Source organism: Aethalodelphis obliquidens, unplaced genomic scaffold (assembly GCF_003676395.1).
Source record: "Aethalodelphis obliquidens isolate GAN/ISIS:26980383/991018 unplaced genomic scaffold, ASM367639v1 scaffold11, whole genome shotgun sequence".
Classification (NCBI taxonomy): domain Eukaryota; kingdom Metazoa; phylum Chordata; class Mammalia; order Artiodactyla; family Delphinidae; genus Aethalodelphis; species Aethalodelphis obliquidens.
In genome coordinates this window covers 9,442,337-9,459,550 of record NW_020837955.1, presented here as the reverse complement: position 1 = coordinate 9,459,550, position 17,214 = coordinate 9,442,337, and the positions used below count along the sequence as shown (strand labels likewise).

The 17,214-nt window shown below is 35.1% G+C and overlaps 1 protein-coding gene across 9 annotated transcripts in view; it reads right to left on the bottom strand.

The window, feature by feature from the left end:
• Window positions 1-572: 572 nt before the first annotated feature.
• Window positions 573-17,214, bottom strand: part of KIF20B (kinesin family member 20B) — a 74,785-nt gene continuing 58,143 nt past the window's right edge. For 6 of the 9 annotated variants that reach the window (XM_027111996.1, XM_027111997.1, XM_027111995.1 and 3 more), the window contains 9 exons: window positions 16,462-16,617; window positions 12,533-12,709; window positions 10,391-10,537; window positions 8,795-8,992; window positions 7,935-8,003; window positions 6,131-6,232; window positions 5,367-5,517; window positions 1,956-2,098; window positions 573-824 (listed from right to left, as the gene is read on the bottom strand). In XM_027111996.1, coding sequence (XP_026967797.1) covers window positions 747-824; window positions 1,956-2,098; window positions 5,367-5,517; window positions 6,131-6,232; window positions 7,935-8,003; window positions 8,795-8,992; window positions 10,391-10,537; window positions 12,533-12,709; window positions 16,462-16,617 — 1,221 coding nt within the window. In that variant the 3' untranslated portion in view covers window positions 573-746. The remainder of the gene's footprint in view (window positions 825-1,955; window positions 2,099-5,366; window positions 5,518-6,130; window positions 6,233-7,934; window positions 8,004-8,794; window positions 8,993-10,390; window positions 10,538-12,532; window positions 12,710-16,461; window positions 16,618-17,214) is intronic. The other 3 variants (XM_027111998.1, XM_027112001.1, XM_027112002.1) reach the window with 1 other exon arrangement.

Below are 17,214 nucleotides of genomic sequence, written 5' to 3'. Positions count from 1 at the left end.
ACTTGAAAAAGTAAATTTTATGGGTCTCAGTTTTCTCATCTATAAAATGAGGAAAGTGTATTTCTAAGGTCTCTCCAGGTCTAAAATTCTATCCTCCCTAGATAACAGTATAATTTTTTGGCCTCTAGATGTTATCGCCTCTTCCCTTCTAACTTTTTGCGTCTAATCTTCTGTGTCCTGGAAAAATCAGAAAACCAACTCTATTCAATTATTTAAAAATAAAAGACATTCTAATTAAAGGCCTGAGATCTTTTCTAAATTATGTGCATACATATTTTAGCAACTAGAAGACTCGTACACACTTACTCCCTGAATCTCAGCTATAATCCAAACAGATATGTAAAATTACCTGTATTTCCTAACAGATACAGTAAAAGCAATTCCTAAAACACTGTTAAATATAAGTAAACCAAATTATCTGACCTGTGATATCTATGTATAGAAAAACAAACAAAAAATAACAGCATCTTTCCTAGGCTCCTCATTGGTCCCATGCCTGGGATAACAGGAAAATACATACAGTTTGAAAAGAAGCGATTATTTAAAAGCCTTAGAAAAGTAGACAAGCAAACTTACTGTTGACTTATTTTCTTTATTGAATTAAAATTACACTATTATAAAATAGCAATGTACACACAAAGGGATTTGATGCATCATAGTATATACAATTATCTTTAAAAGGTCAGGATGCAAGTTATAATGATTATGAATATAAATTTTATATTAAAACATTCTCCATAAGTGATTTATTTGACTGTTTTGGTTCGAAGTCGTCGTTTGAGAATCTGATGATCACTTTCTTTCACTTTATGGTCCATAAAAATCTGAAATTAACAATTTCATAATTTTTTATAAATAAAAATAAAAATGAAAGCTTGCTTACAATTAATAAGCTATGTTCACGTTCCATGACAGTACTTTCTGTCCTCCTGGACTGCAGATATACAATCTTCTATAAAAAAGCATGTCTAAGGTAGTAGATTTTATAAAAGATTCTTTCAACACTACCTAATTCTGGAATTAAAATAATCCACACTTTTACTGAATTCATAGCTTGAAATAATTACTAAAATATTTGGAGACAAGTGCCTCAAATAATTTTTAGGAAATGATTTTTTGCAGTAACAAGTATATAACTTAGAAAGTAGAAACAGCATTATTTTGCAACTAAGAAAAGAAATAACTTCAGCCAAGGGAGAAAATTATGTGCTTATCAGACAGATGGAGAAAAGTAACCAAGAGAACAGTACTTCCAAAAGCATGACCTAATGAACCTAATTCTTTACTACTTGCTTCAAGTGTCTATCTTATATCTGATAGCTACTGTTGCAAAAGGTCTCTCCCGATTTTTCTTGGCCATTTTCTGTTGAAGGCTTTTTCTTTAACTCCTTTTCTACCTTCACTTCCATCCACTAGGCAGATGCAAAAATGATAGAAAATTAGAACTTTCCCTGTAATAGAACAGCCTGTTCTAAGTAAGGAGAATGAGTCATAAAGTCAGGGTGACAATCTATATAGTCTTTTCTTAAGAAAACCTGGAAGCCTTAGAGGGAAAGTGGGAAGAAATGACTGAATGTCAATTCTATATTTTTAGCAGGCAGACTTAGGGCCAGATTTGTACAACTCTTGTGATAAAGATAATAAGAAAAACAGATGTTAGAAGCCAATAAATTATTAAGTAGTGATAATTCTATTGATGGAATTAAAATTCCTCTTATGAGTTTATAAATGCAGATGCATGTGACACTTGTATACATTAATGCAGCGTTTATATTCAATTACTATAAATTTAACACATCCAGTACCAAAAGTACAACATTTAAAGCGTGTTTTAAGAGATATGGTCTACAGAATAAAAGTTCAAACCATTATATAATTCAAATTGTTATGAATACTTCAGAATTAAGAAGAACATAAACAGTTTTACTTTTAAGAAAACTTAAATAGTAGCTTACCACTTGGCCAGATATATCAATAGGAGATGAAATTTCATTTGTGTATAATTTCCGTTTGGCCCGTTTTGGTCGAGACACATTTTCTTTACTTACTTCTACATTTGAGAGCTTTGAAGAGCTTATTGTTTCAATTATCTTCTTTGCTATGAAAAAATACATTAGTTAAATCTTGCAATAATTTTCTAACTGCAAATATTTGAAATCCTTAATAAAGAACCATATTAAAAAGAAAAGCACTGCAATTTATAAATGGTAAAAGGACACGAATAGAAAACTCACAAAGAAAAAAGAATTAAATGCCTAATAAACACACAAATTAATGATCAACAGCAAAAATAAAAGGGCAAATAAATAAAATATCACTTCACTAATGTTCAACATATTGAAAAGGTTTGGTAAATTATAGTACAACCACTAAAACTCAGGCATCTTTAATGACTTGGAAGAGGTTTATACTACATTAAGGAAAAGATCAGGATACGTATATAGTGGACCATGCATCACTAAGAACAATAAGGTGGTAGAGCTAGTTCAGTACTCACATGTAAAGACGTCCACAATGAATACTAAGTGAAAGTAACTTGTGAGCCCTTTACTTCTAGTTAACAAACGTGTGCCCATGCACACACAGAGTAAAAGAAAGCAAATTGTTAACAGCTGATTGCTTCTGGTAAGTTGAATAGGAATTTTAAAATTTCTTACTTTGTACATATGCTTTTTTTTTAATAGACACATATTGATTTTAACAGAAAACATACTTCCATTTGGGAAAACTTCTGGATAGAAAATCCATGTACATATGATATCAACTATATATTTTTTTAAATAGAAAACACATTTAAGGAAACATGCTGAACTGAGGTGTACTTGTCAAGGGCTGAGCTGAGCCTGAGAGCTGAGCTGCCAGATGTCAGAGTGGCTAATTAAGACAAGTCAAAATGAAAGTTAAAGCCTTTAACCACTTAACTGCAGTTGAATAAGCAAGAGGCTAGACCTGAGAAAGCGCCAACTCCCACCGCCCTTCTAGATTCCCCCGTGGAATAATGCACAGTCTGGGTCAGGTGGGTCAGCACAGAAGTTGGGGTGATCTTATTGCCAAGCGAGCCCTAAACAAAAGGCTCTTGGCGCTTGCAGTTTTATGGACCTTGGTGCTGGAGACCAGTGGGGAGGGCTAGGAGCGGAAAAGTAGAGTCAGAGTGGAGAACAGTGTCTTCAAGTTTCCCTCCACCTCCCCGTCATAACGTCTTTGGCAGAGATGCCTGAGGACGTTCTCTACTGAAGGCTCCCAATTAATAGGATACAAATGAAGGCACCTAGGCTAGGAATGCAGATATGTGTAAGAGTATGGCTGGCAAGAGACCTGAGTCCTTGACTAACTCCCTTCACAGACTAGGACGCATTGGCTGTGTATCAAGTTTGATGTGGGGACGGTAGCTTTCCCTCATGAGACCTAACAGGTAAAACCTTTGTAATTGCCTAAGGTCAGCCTGAAACAAATCACACATAGGATTTTGGCCTGGAGCTTCGAAATTCCTCACTACTGTGTGCCAACCACTATACTAAGAGCTGAGGATGTAAACTAGACAGGCATTTTGCACTTGTAGAGCTTATATTCTACTGGAAAAGATAATAAGAAAACAAAAAGTTGTATAGTTTAAATAATTCATTTTGCACTTTGAAAAGATCACTCTGGCTTCCATGTACTGAATGGATAAGAGATAGACAAAAGGGATAAACTGGGAAACCAGCGTTACTGAGTAATGGATTAACAGTAGTTATCAGAGCAGTAGAATCTTAAGCACTAATCTCTGTTTTCTTCTTCTCTCCCTTTATTTCCAAGTGATCAACAACAGACATGTATTGCAGTTACAATCCCAAACAGGGATACTTTATATTACTAGAAATAAGTTTTTAAAAATTCCACACCGGGTATATAGGTAGGGAAGCTGTTAAGGACAAGGGAGTCATTACCAGGTGGGTACCTCCCTCTCCTTGAAAACATATTTCTTTTTAATATATAAGCAACGGTCAACATAATTTAAATAAAATACAGAAGCATCTACAATAACAAGTCCCACCTCTCCAAATTTAGATATTTAACAGTGTGCTGTTTGTCTCTCCAGATATTTTCTATGCTTGTACAAACTATACCTTTCAAAGAATGTATATATTTTTTGAAAAATATATACAAATGGGTCTAAGTCTGAAGTTCCCAAACTGTGTACCAAGACATGCTGCAGCAAATTCACGAGAGCAGCTCCGAATATTTTAAATTTTTGAGGAAAACAGTGACACTCTGTAACTCAGGGTAGTTCAGTTTCAAAAAGATATCACATTGCCTTCCTTCTGATGATTACATATTTTGGCAACCTGGATCTTCAGGAGCTGAATTTTCAGTGATTGTTTGGCCTTAAGTATTAACGGATGGAACTATTAGGTGTTTCTTTGGGTGCATGGACACAATGAAAAAAATTACTGAGACATTAAGGGCGCTGTGAACCAAGAAAGTTTGGGAAGCTCTGCGGTTAAGTTTTTACAGAAAGTATTTTTATACAACCAATCTGACTAAATTCAGCTGTCCCTGCTTTCAGTCCTTTTCCCTCCTCCTTCTCCCCACCTCCAGTCTCCAATTTACCCTATTGCTACCATTCAGGTACTCTAATGAAAACTCACTCCTTCCTGCCCCCTTCCTCCCAATAATCTCTCCGCATTCTAGAGGCCAGATGCATATTGCTACCTGTAATTGCCTGCACATTCCCTACACTTTCCTGGTACTCTATTTGTGTTAAAACTGTTCCCTCTGGTAGATGTGCATATAAATATATATTTATGTATACGTGTATAGAGAGGATATATATCTTAGCACATATTAATACAAAAGTATTAGTATGTCTACATTATAAAGAAAAAAGCATTAAGCAACTAAACTCAATACATTTTTATAGAAATATATGCTTTTGATATATATGATTAGGTAATGTTTATACATGCAGAGAAAAAAACAGTAGGAGAAAATATACCATAATGCTAACAGCGGTTATCTCTAGGAGGTATAATCTTCCAACATTTCAACACCCAGGTTAAATCCCATCTCTTCTATAAAATCTTCCCATAGCCCCCAAACAAACAGCTCTCTTCCTCCAATACTACCATGCACTTTCCTTGTATCTCTACAACTATTACATTAAGCAGCCTTCTCTGCATCAATTACTTAAATACAGATCTTTCTCTTCCATTACCCAGTGAACACCAAGGCATATCATCCTTTCATGTTTCGTCCCTAAATACCTAACATAAGACACTGTCTATTGGAAATATAATAGTCACTATTGTTGAGTTTATACACCAATCAGATATTAGAAAACACCATATATCTAACGTAAAAGGTCATTTAATTAATATTCTGCAAACCTTTTGATTGAAGAATAGTTGGAGAATGTTGTAAGAAATCTCCAAATTTCTGTAGCGTTCCTTCTTTTTTCTTAGCAGGCACGTTTATACTAATTGTGGATGCCTGACTCCGTAAAGAATAAGTTTTCTTAGATGATGGGCGTGTGGAAACCTAATAAACAAACACTTCTTGTTATTGTTGATGAGGAATGTTAGAAGGAAACAGTTATAGCCATAGTTGAATTAAAGAGGTCAGGCACAGGTTATGAATTCTCAGGCAGGGAACTTGAGATTAAGAATATAAGGAGAGGGGGGCTTCCCTGGTGGCGCAGTGGTTGAGAGTCTGCCTGCCGATGCAGGGGACACGGGTTCGTGCCCCGGTCTGGGAAGATCCCACGTGCCGCGGAGCAGCTGGACCCCTGGGCCATGGCCACTGAGCCTGTGCTCCACAACAGGAGAGGCCACAACAGTGAGAGGCCCGCGTACCACAAACACACAAAAAAGAATATAAGGAGAGGGATGAAAGGGCCGGAGAATGAGTGTGATAGAATGATAAGTCAGAGGTGAACACATCAAGGGGTACCTGCTACTTGCCAAATGCCAAAGGTTATATATTCAGAGCTGAATTAGATGAATAGAAAATGAAAGACAAATAAGTTATAACTGGACAAAACCCAACTTCTGAATAATTATTACTAATCAAATTTGATATTTTTATTTTCATCTTCTACTTTATAAATGTAAGTTATGAAAATGGTCAATTTTGGACAAATTAGAAGACAAACCTTTTGTTCCTTTTTGACAGAAGAATTTCCATGCTCAGAAACAGGGGACTTCAAATTCGTTCTGGGTGTAGCATTCTTCTTATTTTCAAAATTCACAAAGTCCTAAAAATAATGAATTTCAGCACTGATTAATTTCTTGACAGTGTTTTCTTTCTCTCTCTAAACTCCAGGGGAGGAAAAAAAAAGAACAAAAGCAAACTAACAAACAAACAGCAACAAAACAAGAAAATGGTTCTTAACCAGGGGCAATTCTGACGCCAGGGGACATAGGCATTGTCTGAAGATATTTTTGGTTGTCACCGCTGGGGATAAGGGGAAGGTTTAATGGAAACTAGTGGGTAGAGGCCAGGAATACTGCTAAAAACCCCTTAAAATGTACAGGGCATTGAACTCTCCTAAACAAAGAAATATCTGGCTGAAAATGTCAATCACGCTGAAGTTGAGAAACCCTGACTGAAGGTACAATGTTTTTTGCCAACTTCATTGAAATATTACTCATATATAACATATGTAAGTTTAAGTGCACAGCATGATGATGCAATACATGTTTTTATCACAAAATGATTGAAGGTATGAATTTTTCACATGCATCATGATGAAATTACATTAGTTAAATGAAGGGATAACATCTTTTATTTGAACCCCATCTTGACAATACAACATAGCAATATATTTATCTACCCTTTTTCCAACTCCCAAATCATGCTGAGCATAACCTCTCATTGATACTTAGTGACACTGAAAACAGAACAAAACTCTGCAGTATAAGCACAGGTAAAACGTGAAAGTTAAGAAATACAATCTGTTTTTGCTACTAAAAAGGCATGACCTCTCACTCTTCTTTTCCCCACTTAATCTTAAGACAAAGTCTTTTGTAGTACATTAACTGAACTGAACTTGTGCAAATATTAGTCGTACTAAAGATTATAAGCATAAAAGGAAAAAAAAAAGGCATGAACAGAAGCAGAGAGATCATGACTGAACCTCAGAATTCAAGTTACCCAGTAAAGTCTTAAGAATCACAAGAAGAAGATTTTGTAAAAGAGGAAAGATGGTAATCAGGGGAAGCAAAGGAAGAAAGATTGTAACTCCATCATACTTGTAGTGTTCAATAAAGAGCTCTCTGGAGTCTTCACTAGATTAGAATATAGCACCGTATAAATTATTTTCCTGAGGACTTTACAACACTCAGTTTATTACAGCAGTAAAGAGCTAGCAAAATCAGTTAAAACTTTTAAGTTTCTACATGGTTTACCCTACAACAATCTGTGTATCTATTCTGAAACTGGGAGTATATGCTGGCAGTAAAATGAATAAAATAACTTTATCTTAACCCTCTGAGCATACAACCGATTTTTCCTTTTCCTTTGAAAAAAATGAATCAAGTCAACATAGATGTTAGTCACCATGTTAACAAAGATGATGAAATTAAACTACTTAGTACAGTTGGCCCTTGAACAAAACAGGTTTGAAATGCATGAGTCTGCTTATACGCTGATTGTTTTCAATAGTTAGTAGATACTACATCACTACATGATCCGTAGTTGGTTGAATCCACGGATGAGGAACCTCACATACTGAGGGCCGACTGTAAGTTACAGAAGATTTTTCTGCGCTGCGGCTGGCACCTAACCCTCACGTCGTTCAAGGGTCAACTGTGTCTTAATGGTATCTAAAGTGTACTAAATATAAATTAAATAAATATAGAATAAAGGTTAACTAAGGCGCTCCAAAACAATCGCTAAAGGTGTTCTATGTGTAGAAGGAAATATGCTAAATAATATTCACTCAGCAAATGTATTACCTGACAGAGAGCCTCAGGAGCATGGTTAATATTATTTCTGCTCTTCCACCAACTTGAAAACATACTACTCTTTAAAGGCGTGAAAAAGACAAGTTGGAAAAAAAGTTATTGTGCCAGAGAGTTTATAATTATAGTTTTAAACATAAATATTTCTGTTAACATAAATATTGCCATTTATTATGTATCTACCACATGTGGAATAAAAGCAAAACATTTTAAACATATTATATCTAATTCTTTATTTCCGAAAGGAGGGAAGTGAGGATCGGAAAGTTTATGTGACTGGCTAGAATATGATAGAAAGTTTGGTAACCCCACGATCAGAAAGCTGCGGCTGAGAGAAGTAAATAGTTCTTGGCCTACCACTAAATTGGACCCAAATTTTAATACTGGCTCATAGAAGAAGAATTTCTCTTCTGAAACCAACTATGATCATACAGACCTAAGATTTTAGTTAAATGACAAAGATTATATTCAAGCAAGTTAGTCGTTTCAGTTTCTCTAATTCCTTTTATCAACCCCTTTTCTCTTCCATTGGTGGGAAAGTGACTGAGTTTGAACAGGACCAGTATACTGAAATAGCTCGCTACTAAAATTCACCACCATTTGACCTGTCATAGCTTCACTAAAAGAAGGAATAATCTATATATTTTAAAATCTATAAGCTTTTTGTTTGAGGACTATTCACCACAGTAATATTCTTAAAACAGTATTAAATATACCATAAACTATGATTTTGGTCTCTAATAGCAGTGCTTATGAACAGGAGGGCAATGTAACAGAGTTTAACTATATATTATCACTGAGCTTAATAATAATAAGGTTTACTTGTTTAATTCACTTAATAGTTAAGTATTTACCTCCTCCATTTCATTACTCTTCCTCTTCCGGGCCTTGGGAATCTTAACCGTCACTGGTGAGGTACAACCCAGGTGTTTCACTGCCATTTTGTTTGGCTGTAAAGGTGTAAATTGAATCTCTAACTCAGGTTTTGGAAATCGAGTACTTTGATTATTTTCTGTTGACACTTCACAAGAGTCAAGGACTACAGATCCATCCTACAACAGAATTTAAAAGGAAAACAAATCTTATTTGCAGAATATGAATTTCTAAATTGCCAAAAATTAACTGTCTCAGTTACCTATTAAAAACAATAAATTGGAAAAGATAAAAAGTTTGCTTGATCAAATTTGCTACAGCAAGGACAGAAAGACTGAGTTATCATCTACTTTCTCCAGGTTTATACATGGTATGTTAAAATTGAGAGAAACTTAGAGATCAGTATTTCCCAAACCTCTGTCATCGTAAGAATTATCTAGAGAAATTGTTTAAAAGATTCTTGGACCCTACCACAAACTTACTAAATCAGAACTCTCCCAGGAAAGAGTCAATGATTTTTAATAAGCGCCCTAGTTATGGTAAACTAAAGTCTGCTGTAAATTCTTTACTGTTCTTCCCACTGAGAGATAGAGTCTCATTTCCCTTCCTTGAATTGGGGCTGGCCTTAATGGCTTCCATGACTGATAGCATGTGGTGGAAGTCACATGATTCTTCTGAAGCCTTGTAAGGAATGGCTTGTGTTATTTCCCCAGATAAAAATGCCGTTCTCTTCCCATTCTCTGCTTGGTAAACTTCTATTCACCTTCAAGACCCAGTACGATGTTACTTTTTCTAATCCACGTCCACAACCACTCAGGCAAAATTCATCATATCCTCCTCATCAGTGTTCCTTCTTAGCATTCTCTTTATAACACTTAGTCCATAAGGTGAAACAAGATAGTCATTAAATACCTGTCTTATTAGACTTCTTATTCCTTGAGGATGGCGATCATATCTTACTTATGTCTTTATCCTCAGTGCAAGGTTCCCAACAATGAATGCTCCCAATAAATGTGTTTTTAAAATAAATATTTAAAAAGTAATTTTATTTTCAACAAGTGGCATAGAATTTGTATCTATTTCATAGGCAATCTGAGAAACTACGTTATCCAATGCAAGTCACAGAACCCTAAGCCCACTTCAAACTAAGGAAACTCATTGTGAGGTTATTGGGATTTGGTGATAAAGTTATAAAATGGGTAAAATTTCCAAAAAATGCTATTTAATAGAATGCTTATTAAATGGACTGCTTATGAGGGAAAATAGTCATCCATATTTTATCTTTTGTGGGATTTCCTATTTCTGACCATCAAATTTGTTTATAATCAAAGATCTGTTTGAGATCAGTATCATTTTGAGAGGAAATTAATACCATTTGGGGATCAAATTTCCCCAAAAGAATTGCATCTCCCCTCAAAAGCCTTCAGTTTTCCTTTCCATAGCCAAGAGCACACACAGCTAACTGTATAGCAAGACACCTACAACAACTGATTAAATTATACTTGCAAGTATTATTTAGTAATTAATGGTCATTGGTAAAGAGGGTTAAAAAGTGGACTGTGTTATCAAATACTCACTTCTACTTCATCCCTGGAAATTTCAAAACTTGTTGACTGAGGTTCAGTTTCAACCCTGCCAAAACTTGATGACTGAGGTTCAGTTTCAACCCTGCCAGGATTCATTGAACTCATATGTCTGGGCTGGATATCCATGGTCTGTTTTTCCTAGTAAGGAAATATTAAAGCAACAAGCCACCGTAACCGAATATACATTAAAATACTTCACCTAAAGAATATAATATCAAGATTTGGGTGAAATAAATAGTGGAAGTAATTAAAGACTTCTTCAATGACCAACTAACTCTCCTTCTTCTTCTCTTTCATCCTCAGAGAGTTAGGAAAGGCTGGGCAACTTTCCAGCCTCTTCTGAATCTGATCTAAAGAGAAATTTGAAAGATTACTTTCTAACTTCCAAGGTGTTTTACATATATTCTCTCATTTTACTTTCACTGCAACTCTGAGATTTGGCAAGAATTGTTATTCCTACTTTCCAGATGAAGAAATAGAGAGAAATTAAATAACATGACCACTGTCTGTACTGAGTTGGAGCTTGAACCCCCAAAATCACTTTGATAACACAATTTTGAAAAACTAGAGGTGTCTTAGGAATGCAACTATAGCATTCGAGTAGAAAAGACCATACTGATAACTAAACCTTTCCTTGCTGCACACTCTTCATCTCACTTAATCAGTCATAGGGTATGCTCTATTCCTAAACCCTACTTAAGGGATCTATAAAAAAAATCAGAATACATTTTTAAACTTGATAAATTCCAACGTGCACCTTCTAATCACTACCATCAAAATCAAAAGTCAAATACATCTCTTATGTCACCTACCCATAACTGTCAAATAAAAAAGATGCTATTGCATTCATAATGGGGAAAGCAACTAGCATGTACTGACTTCCACTGTGGTAATAACTGTGCTAATTGTTTTACAAATGCTCTCGATTAATTTTCACAATTCTATTAGAAAGACATTATCATCTCTGTTTTAAAGTTTGGAAATGTTAAGTAATTTTCCTAAAGGTCCCAAAACCACACTGACAGCAGTTGATACCTAGTTTTTCTAACTTTCTATTCTGTGCAATTTATACCACATGCTAACACCTCTGTTTTGAGCAGTCTTTCTCTTAGAATCATGAAGTCTTTTGATGTAAGAGACATATACACACAAACACATTTAATTTTATTATTGTCTGAAGGCTGCGGAACAGCAGATTTTCAAATGCAGATTATTTACTCTGAAAAGACTAGCTTCAGATGTACCCTGATTCAATTTACCTGGGAAATAGCTATCTGTGAAATGCAATACTTTCTTTACCTAGGGTTCCTAGCCCCAATGCAATATTACAAAAGTAGCTCCTGGGAATTCCCTGGTGGTCCAGTGGTTAGGACTCGGTGCTCTCACTGCCGGGGCCTGGGTTCAATCCCTGGTTGGGGAACTAAGATCCCTGCAAGCCGTGTGGTGCAGCCAGAGGGCGGGAAAAAAAAAGTAGCTCCTGAATGACTCACATCTCCTCACCATTATGCTTATTTTCAAAAACAATTTGTATCTTTTTCATAAATTTAGGATGGGTTCAAGTATTTAAATATCACCAAGCATTCAGGCTGAGTCATATTTCCAAATTTTAAAGGCAGATTAGGGACTAAATCATCAGTTGTTTATTTTCTAATTATTCTATCTAAGAGATATGACCAAAATATTGGAGAAAGTACTATTTCTCAATTAGTCATTGATGAGTCAACCATAATGATAAACTCTGAAAACTCAAACTTCATGACCAATATCCAAATAATTTATTTTTATTTATTTATTTTTTTTGTGGTACGCAGGCCTCTCACTGCTGTGGCCTCTCCCGTTGCGGAGCACAGGCTCCGGACGCGCAGGCTCAGCGGCCATGGCTCACGGGCCCCGCCGCTCCGCGGCATGTGGGATCTTCCCAGACCGGGGCACGAACCCGTGTGCCCTGCATCGGCAGGCGGACTCTCAACCACTGCGCCACCAGGGAAGCCCCTATCCAAATAATTTTTTCAAACTATGATTCCCCACTGATCTACTTATGTTTTTATTCTTTAAAAGTTAATCAATTAAATAATTTTGAATACTTCCTATGTTTAATTTAAAAAGGCATAGAAAGAACATGATTCTACTGACTGTTTTAGAAGTTTCTGATGTGATCTTTTTTAATTGTTCAATTTCATTATCTTTCTGTATATTACTGGAGATCAGTGCTTTCAGCTGTATTTCTAAAGCTGCAACCAGCTGATCACGTTCTTCCCGCCACTGTTGGAGGTTACCATCTTTCTCAGCCAACTGTGCTTGAAGCATTTCCTAAACAGAATATGGACAAAATGTTAAAATAAACCCTGCAAAATTATGAATCTAAGAAATTTCTGAATTTCTAAATAACACAATAAATACAACTGTGAACAGGATATATAACAAATTACATAGTCAAGTCTCGATAAAATATTTACTTATAAAGCCAAACACATAATGCCTTCATATATCTTAAATGTTCACATTGGGCACTTCTTTCAATAAAAAATTACAGCTTTTAAACTAATTCTAGCATTTCCCCCAATATTTGAGAAATGAGATGGTAAAATTACAATAAAACAAATGACAAAACTAATAGCAACAAACAATAGAGAAATGAAAATTAAAAATACCATTTTCACTGGGTTCAAAAATCATGAAATAGTTAGTGGTAAATTAAAGAAAATACATGCAAGACCTAAACATGACAAACTACAAAACATTGCTGAAAGAAATAAAAGAACACTTAAATAAACAAAGAGAGAATCTGTGTTCAAGGATCAAAAGATTCAATATTGTTAAGATGCCAGGTCTCCCCCAAAAGATCTAGAGTCAAAGCAACTTCAAAATTCAAGCAAGCGCACACGCACGTGTGTGTGTGTGTGTGTGTGTGTGTGTGTGTGTGTTGACAGAAATGAAAAAGCTGACTCTAAAAATAATATGAAAATGCAAATGACGTAACAGTCAAAATTATGTTGAAAATGAAGAACAAAGTAGGAACGGGCTTCCCTGGTGGCGCAGTGGTTGAGAGTCCGCCTGCCTATGCAAGGGACACGGGTTCGTGCCCCAGTCTGGGAAGTTCCCACATGCCGCAGAGCTGCTGGGCCCGTGAGCCATGGCCACTGAGCCTGCGCGTCCGGAGCCTGTGCTCCGCAATGGGAGAGGCCGTAACAGTGACAGGCTCGCGTACCACGAAAAAAAAAGAAAAAAAGAAAAAAAGTAGGAGCAATCACACTACATCATTTCAAGACTACTATAATAATAATAATCAAGACCGTGATATTGGCGTAAGGATAGACAGACATCAGAAAGCAGAGGATAGGGTCCACAAATGTTATGGTCAATTGATACTCTATAAAAATGCCAAAGAATTTCAATGGAGGAAACGACAATCTTTTCAACAATGAGTGATGGAACAACTGAAGAGCCAAATGGAAAAAAAGAAAACAACCTTAATTTTAATCTCACACAATGTATGAAAGTTAACGCTTGGACAACTGATTTATGACAAAAGATGCAGAGCAGTAAAAAAGAAACAGTTTCTTCAACATGTACTACCAGGTCGATCGTTAATACACATTTACAGTGACAACAACCGCTTTTACCCCATCTCACTCCAACACAAAAATTAATTCTAGGGTCTAAATATGGAAGGTAAAACCCCCAACTTTTCAGGAATAATGTAAGAAATGCCCTTGAGGTTCATAAAGGAAAAGATTGGGAATATGAATTACAATACCTAAGAATTTCTGTTCTAAAAAGGCAACAGGAGAGTAAAAAGTAAACCAGAGATTGAAAGAAGGTAACTGCAACACGCTCCTATCCAGAAAGTATAAAAGTATAAGGAACTCCTATAAAAAAAAAAAAGGTAGTCCAATAGAAGATAAGCAAGGAGACTTGGATAGGCAGAGCCAATAAACTAAACATCCAACAATACTAGTTGGAGTATAAATGGATACAACTATTTTGAAAATCAGTCTGGCATTCTACTAGAGTTCCACATACGTTTACCCTATCAACTAGCAATTCTATTCTTGGCTATATAGGCAATAGAAATGTACACACATGTGCACTAAGAGAAATATATAAAAATGTTAACAGGAGATCTTACGCATTAACAGCCCCAAACAGGAAACAATCCACATATATTCAACTTTAAATTGAATAGACTGAGTATACTTATACACTGAAATATTCAGCAATGAAAACAGACTAACTCCAGTTACCTGCAATAGTATAAATGATCCTCACAAACATAATACTGAGTGAAAGAAACCAGACACAAGAAATGCATTTTATATATTTATATGTTTTCATTTATATAAAATTCATAAATGAGCAAAACTAAAGTTTAACATTAAAAGAGAGAACAGTTATTACCATTCAGAAGAAGGTTCCATTTTTTAAACTCAGTGGTAGTTAAGTGGGGGCTGGCTTTATAATAATAATTCACTGAACTATATGTTTGTTTTGTTTACTTACTGTGTTATGTATGTTACAATTTTAAAAGCTTTAAAAAACATCAACAATTTATTTCTTAAATATCATAGACACATATCCTAGGTACGATTGTAAAGAAATATATGGGAGAAAGGAGAGAGCTAGCTTTCTCTAGGATGAAAAACTCAAAGGAGGTTTACTTGCTGGCATTGCTGCTAGAGGGACTACTGATTAGGAAAAGAAAGTAGGCCCATTCCTGGGTTGGAGGTAGAGTGACTGACTATGACAGCCAAGAGCTTTGATTTCACTTCTTGCCTCTTATTACTGTCCAGGGAGGTTGGATGGGCTGTGGACAGAAAGAGAACCAGCAGCAACATTTCCTGTTAAGATAAACGCAGCATTACAATCTTGCTCAACCCAACACTTCCTGAAGGTACCTCCAGTCATGTGGAGTTCGCACATGAAGTGAAATATATTGCCATCTCATTGCTGTAGTAATGACAAGTATTAGTCTCACATAACTTGTCACATGACAAAGAGAGTCAAGACTCTAAGGAAACACAACAACTAAATGGAACGTAGTATCCTAGATTAGATCCTATATCCAGAAAAAAACAGTGGGAAAGCTGGTGAAATTCTAGTAAGGTCCATAGTAGACCAGGTCCATATAGACCTCTAGTAAGGTCTATAATAATATTGATTTGTTGGTTTTGATCACTGTACTGTTGTTATGTAAGATCTAACATCAGAAGTTGGGTGATAGGTATACAGAAATTCCCTGTACTAGTTTTGCAACTTTTCTGGAAATAAAATGATTTCAAAATAAAAAGATAAAAAAATTTTAAAAATCATTGGAAAAAATCATCCCTAACTTATTGAAAATTAACATTCCTGTTTGTACAGGAAAGTTTAGCTGCTATAAGTAAAATTCTGTCATTAACAAAGGAAATGCCAATAGATGACAATGTGATACTGCCACGTTACTATTACTGTAAATAGAGAACTAGTTTTTCATTTAAAAATAATGTTAATGTATTACTCAACAGCTTTCCTCGGATCAATGATGACTTTAAACTTCTTTTTTCTGATTGAGTGTCAAACAGACTAAGTTGTCGGTTTAAATAGGAGGAAAAAAAGACAAGCTAAGATAGAATCACTTAAGAACTAGAGCCAGTCAATGTAAAACTGAACGTTATTTCTACCTATAGTCTTCTAGAAACTGTTTAGTTGACTTTAAAAAGAAGACCTGATAAAATGAGCTTTTGAGGTAAAATATAAACACCATGTTAGTAGAATCTACAGTTCAAAATGTAAATGTTTTACAATACAGCAGGGATAACCCTGTGGCAGTCAAAAGAAGAGATTTTTAAGTTCTGAATCTAAATATTGAGATATAATTATTTCCCCAACAATAAGAACTTCAAGATAAAATGGGCTAGAAAAGTCATCTTACAAACAGACAAACTGCCTTTGAAAAAAAGACAAAAAACAAAACCACGCAACCATGTAGATACTGATAAGAATATAAGAATCCCAGGGAAAAATTTAAGAAACCAAAGAAAGCAGGCGAAATACATAGAAGAAAAAGTATAATTGTTACCAACCATTTCGTTTTGTTGCTTCAAACAATGCTCTCTGTCTTCAGCATATTTTCTCATCTCTTTGTTTCGTAGATTCTCAGCTTCTTTTGCTTGAGTGAGAAGCATCATTTTTTCTTCTAACCATTTTTTTCTATCAGCTTTATATTTCTGTTCAGATTCCTATATGTATACATAGCATAAGTAACTATCATATGCTTCAAAAGCAATTAATAAATCTGTATTTACAACATTTCCATGTAATCCAGCACTTTTCATTTCACCTCTTCAAAAAGTTAAAAACAAGTGTTTTTCTTTAAATAATGACAAGATTTGAGTTTATTTCAGATTATCAAAAGAACATTGTTGGTTTACTTTCCTAAATAGTTATTTTGTTTATAAACTTTACTTTGCTGTAAAGTGTATTTGAGGACTTTCCATCATCAGTGAGCTTAAGAAGAAGACACAATTGAAATTTCTGAAAGAGTTACAGAGAACCAAGCCTTCTTAAATGCCAGATTAAAAAAAAAAAATTGACCTACGGTAGTCATTTCTAATTGTATGGTTCCAAAAATAAAATTTTCCTGGGTATACAGGATGCCAAATAAAGAATAACTTGTGCAACAGGGCAAACATTTATTAGTTTAAGGAACAGCTGGACAGAAAATATAGTTGATCAGTAAATTCCAAAGAGGTTTCCATAGATCCTTTGGGTTCAAAAATGTCTAATTTATACATTCAAGTAAAACTTCATTTGAAACAAAAACAGTAATACCACAT